General features: G+C 48.4%; 1 protein-coding gene across 1 annotated transcript in view; it reads left to right on the top strand.

Annotated features, from left to right (window-relative positions):
* SRSF4 (serine/arginine-rich splicing factor 4) overlaps positions 1 to 1,022 on the top strand; it is a gene marked incomplete at its 5' end in the record, with an annotated part of 4,880 nt that extends 3,858 nt beyond the window's left edge. Inside the window, 2 exons of the mRNA XM_010193605.1 lie at positions 15 to 63; positions 239 to 1,022. Of these exons, the coding sequence (XP_010191907.1) occupies positions 15 to 63; positions 239 to 1,022 (833 nt within the window). The remainder of the gene's footprint in view (positions 1 to 14; positions 64 to 238) is intronic.
* Between the last annotated feature and the right edge of the window lie 3,756 nt (positions 1,023 to 4,778).

Below are 4,778 nucleotides of genomic sequence, written 5' to 3'. Positions count from 1 at the left end.
GCCGACAAAGCCCCCCCGCCGCGGGGGCAGCCCCAGCCGCTCCAAGAGCAGATCAAGATCCAGGTATGTCTTTGTGTTGGGAGAATTGGGGGCTGCTCACTTAAATGAGAAGCATCATCTTAAATTTGCAGTAGGAGCACTGGTTTTCTCTTCCCTACCATATTATGCACGGTATTTAAGTGCCAGTTGAATCCCAGCCGCACTAAAGCGGAGCCGTCTGTTGCCTTTGCGCTTTCAGGTCTGTGTCCCGTTCCAGAAGCAAGAGCCGTAGTCGAAGCAAGAGCCGTAGCAGAGGCCAAAAAGAGAAAAGCAGGACTCCAAGTAAAGAGGATAAAAGTAGGAGCCGCAGCAGGAGTGCGGAGAAACCCCGAAACAAAAGCAAAGATAAATCTGAGGGCGCTCTCCATAACAGCGATGAGAAAGCAAAGAGCAGGAGCCACAGCAAGGAGAAGAGCAGGAGCAGGAGTGGGAGCAAGGACAGGGGAGAGGCAAGGGAGAGCATGAGGAGCAGGAGCAAGGAGAAGAGCAGGAGCAAAGACAGGGAGAAGAGCATTAGCAAGGCTCGGAGCAGGAGCAAGAGCAGGGAGGAGAGCAGGAGCAGGAGCCACAGTAAGGATAAAAGGAAAAGCAGGAAGAGAAGCAGGGATGACAGCAGGAGTAGAAGCAGGAGCCGCAGCAAGAGTGAGAAAAGCAAGAAGCGCAGCAAGCGAGACAGCAAACAGAGTAGCAAGAAGAAAAGGAAGGGCAGCCACGAGCGGTCCAGGTCAGCCTCCAAAGACCAGGAGCACCTAAAATCAGATCCTGACAAAAAGGAGGCAAAAGCTGAGGGTGAGGATGCAGCCGCACGTCGGGCATCTCGCTCCAGGTCTAGGTCCATCTCCAAGTCAAAACCAAACGTCAAAGCAGGTTCTCGGTCCAGGTCTAAATCTGTTTCAAAGCCCAGGTCCCGGTCCAAGTCCAGGTCTAGGTCTGCCTCTAGGTCACGCTCCCGATCGCGGTCAAGGTCTCGCTCCCGATCCTAACCGTGCTGCCACCGCGCTGGGAACGGCCGGAAACGTCTTTTGTACGTGTGTAGTAGTCGTAGCACAAGTGAGTGAAGTAGCAACATGTCGATGCTGTATATTTTTAACAACCCTGGTGGTGCATCTGTCCTTAACTCCAGTGCTCCCTCCCTGCAACGCTCCCTGGTGCAAGGCCGTCCAGCTCAGTTGCTGCCCTATAGAAACGTTCTCTTAAAATCTGATTCTTCCCAGAGCACCAAAAATGCCCTGTTTTCCAGGAAAAAGCCTTACAGGGAATGAGCACTGCGCCTCGGTGGGTGTATGAGATGGCAGTGCTGACCGATAGGTAGGTACGACGGCTTCAACAGTCTTTGCCCTTGAACTGATGCCCTTTGATGTATGCCATTTAGTGGAAGTGCTAAGTCTTAAGTTTCATACTACTTTTATTTATTTATTTATTTTGACTTACAAAGTTGTGAATAGCACAGTCAAAAGGAAAAAAAAAAATTAGGTACTGGCAGTAATCCATAGGGAAAAGAAGAATAGCTCCATATTCTGGTATTGTGACAATATCCTTGTTTTATATTAAATTTTTTTATTTTATTTTTCTCCCTGTCTTGCAAAGTACAGTGATTCCTGTTTCCATGAAATTTGAATAAAGACTATTTTTGCTTGATGACACTTGGTGGTGGTTACATGAAGTTGTGTGCTGGTTGTCAGTGTTCCACATCGACTGCTGTAAACCTGCATTCACTGAGGGGTTACTCACGGAGAATGGGTTCTTGGTTTACAGAGCCTCTTCATATTAAATGTCATCACGACACTCAAATACAATCCAGTTAAAATAACTCGTTGCTCTAGAAACAGTGGTTTTGTGAGCTTTAATAAGGAGAAGAATACAGGAAAATGATCCAGAAGCAATGATGGTGAGAAACCAGATTTCAGTGCCTGTGTAAATGAAATGCAGCGAGCGGCAGCTGCCATAATGCAGGGAGGGAATTTTTCACCCATTTCACTCTCTCAAGTCAGCTGAAATTGTTGTTTCTCCCACAACATTTTGTGTTGTGCAGCTGATGCTGGAGGTGAGTGTGGTGGGCATGGAAAGCTGCTGCTTTTCTGCTGTTTTCTGTAGATCACCACTTCAATCGTTCCCTCTCACCCCGCTGGCCTTTCTCACGGTGCCTTTTGGGACACCAAGGCAAAAGCAGCACGGTGCTTTCTCGGGTGTTTTTGCAGTCTGGCACGCTCAGCGGGAGAGCACAAAGCTGTCCTGGCTGTTTTAGCCTGGTTCTTCTTTCATTTCATGATCTCTGATTGCGAGCTTGGGGTTTCAGTCATGAACCATGGCTTCCTAAAGAGGGAAGTGTTTGTCTGACCCAGACATTGATAGCATGAACCATCCTTTGGACACTGCACAGCAGCCAGTGTTTGTCTCAATGCCCCTAAAATGCAGGGGCAGTTGTAGCTCGGGGACTTCCAGCCATGGCTGACGGCTCGGTTGGGCCTGGCTCGTTCCTGAAAGGGAGCCGCTGCTCCGAATTCACCGTGTCCAGACGGACTCTGCCGTCCAACTGCGCTTCCCTTCCACTCGCTTTACCTTGTCTCTTCTCGGCATGTTTTCTGGGAGTTTTTCCTCCTAATAAAACACCTGTACTTGGGGGGAAACGTTATGAAATGGAAAAGGAATGTGCAGGCCGTGCTTGTGGGGAGCTGTGGGCTTGGAAAGACCGAGAGCAGTAGGGGCTGCTCTGTGTCCCCATGGGTGTGGGGAGGCAGCTTCTGGCAGGGGTTTTGTAAAGGTTCCTGAATAAAATCCCAATTTAGACTTGGGCCGTTAGGAAATTGCTCAAAATGAACTTTCCACAAGCTCCTCTATTGCACAGGTGGCTTTAAATGAAGAACTGCAACCCGCTCTGCCTGCCAGCAACGGTCCGAGAAATAAAAGGCAAAAGCTACTTTGTGAATTCTTACTTGGTCTGAAAAAAAAAAAAAACCCAAGAAAAGATTAGTTATGGCTTTATGAAAAACTTTTCTTTAGCAAATTTCCGACTGCTAACAATACTTCTGACAGCAGCTCTCGCAGTTAGATGTTAACTTCATAGGTGCAAGTAATTCCTTATAATTTGTTCATTTGAAACTTGTACCGGCGTATTAAAAAGATGAAAGGGCCATAGATGATAGGAGCTGCTTTCAACACAAAATATTTCCGCAGAGTTTAAGAGAGGTCAGGGCCTGGTGAGTGGCTCTGACTTTATCAAATGTCATTTTACCACAGCAGCATGAGAAGGCTCTGCAGAAGTGATATTTAATTTCTTCAGAAGGAAAAGCCTTTTCCAGCTATATATATTTAGTGCTTTAACATCTTAGGCTCTCGTAATAACATTTCTAATCCCTTTTGCTCCTTAATCTTAGTACAGAAGCAAACCAGACTAGGCAAGATGTTTGCTAATGGGAGATAATTAGCTGAAAAATACCTTTAAGAAAATCTGCGGATGATAAAGTCTGGGCTGAGGCTTTCCAAAGCGGCTCTGGCTTTTGCTGTCTGGCTGCCAAGGCTGCTCCTAACGAAGTGAGCGTGGTTTTAGTGAGCCCTTCGGGAGGAACATTTCTCCCCTAAACACCTGAAGATGGGTCTCTGGAGGGGGAGGTGTGGGGAAAACTTCGGGCTGAGGCGTAAATTTTCCTTGTGTGCAGAAAGGGACGTTCCCTGCAACAGGAAAGATTAAAATCTTTCAAGTTTGTGGACGTGAGCACCTTGGGCGATGCTGAAAGGATGGAGACAGCACCCGCTCTGTGGGAAGGTCCCTGTGCCTGAAGAGGGTGTTAGTGTGGGGTTTTAATATAATTAATGGTGAGTATCTTGCTTTCCTTCCTGCCCTTTTCAAAGCAGGTGATTGATTGTTGTGAGCAAATTACGGAGGGGTGGACAAAACAAGTTTTGATTCAAAAAGATGTCTGAGAGCTGGGCAGCCTGGGCTCAGGGCCTGTTTGCCCAAGTCTCTGCAGCAAAAGCCTTTGGCTTATCCCTGCAGGGGCTGCTTGTAACAAAATCCCCAAAGTACTTTAAGAAGATGCACCCTGAGCGTCCATTTAGAAGCACCAGAATTTCAGTAAGGCTTTTAATTTCTGGATTTTGGTAAGAATTTGGTCACCTGTTGGAGACGGGGCCTACTGCACGGCCCAGGGTTGCTCACCCAGCCTCCAGGTCCCGCTGCCTCCACAAACCTTGCTCCAAGGCTGGGGTCAGTTGGATTTGTTCTGGGCACCAGTAACCCCAGTGAATGGCAGAGACTTTTCTCCTGCTTGACACGAAGGCCTTGCTCAAACACTTGCTACAGTTTGACTCTGCACCCTCCCGTGCTTTGTTTTCTCTAAAAAATGCACCCAGATCGAAGCGGGGGCTGCAGTGATGGAGTGACCCCAGCGGCAGCACTGCCCCCAGTCCTTGGTCTTTTTTTGGCTGTTTTGAGGTCACCACATCTCTGGTTGCTCACATGAAGTCCCAGAAAGCCACGAACGTGGCTGTATCACCACACGCACGTGATGCAGATACAGAAAGGATGTGGTGGGAGCCATGGGGGAGAGCAGCTTCCTGAAGAGAGATGCCATCAGCTGCAACCCTCAGGAAGGTAAAAATCAAACCCTGGCCCCAGCTTCAGGCTCCGGCCCTTCCTTTTTTGCACCAAATGCATGGCCTGGGGTGCCAGAGCAGGGATTTCCAGGGGAAGGACGTTCTGGGACATCCTATTCCCACAATAATTAGGCTGAAGCTTCGTA

This window comes from Mesitornis unicolor, unplaced genomic scaffold (assembly GCF_000695765.1).
Source record: "Mesitornis unicolor isolate BGI_N332 unplaced genomic scaffold, ASM69576v1 scaffold36671, whole genome shotgun sequence".
In the NCBI taxonomy this organism is placed as follows: Eukaryota; Metazoa; Chordata; class Aves; order Mesitornithiformes; family Mesitornithidae; genus Mesitornis; species Mesitornis unicolor.
The sequence above is the reverse complement of the archived record's forward strand: the minus strand, read 5'-3'. Positions and strand labels throughout refer to the sequence as shown.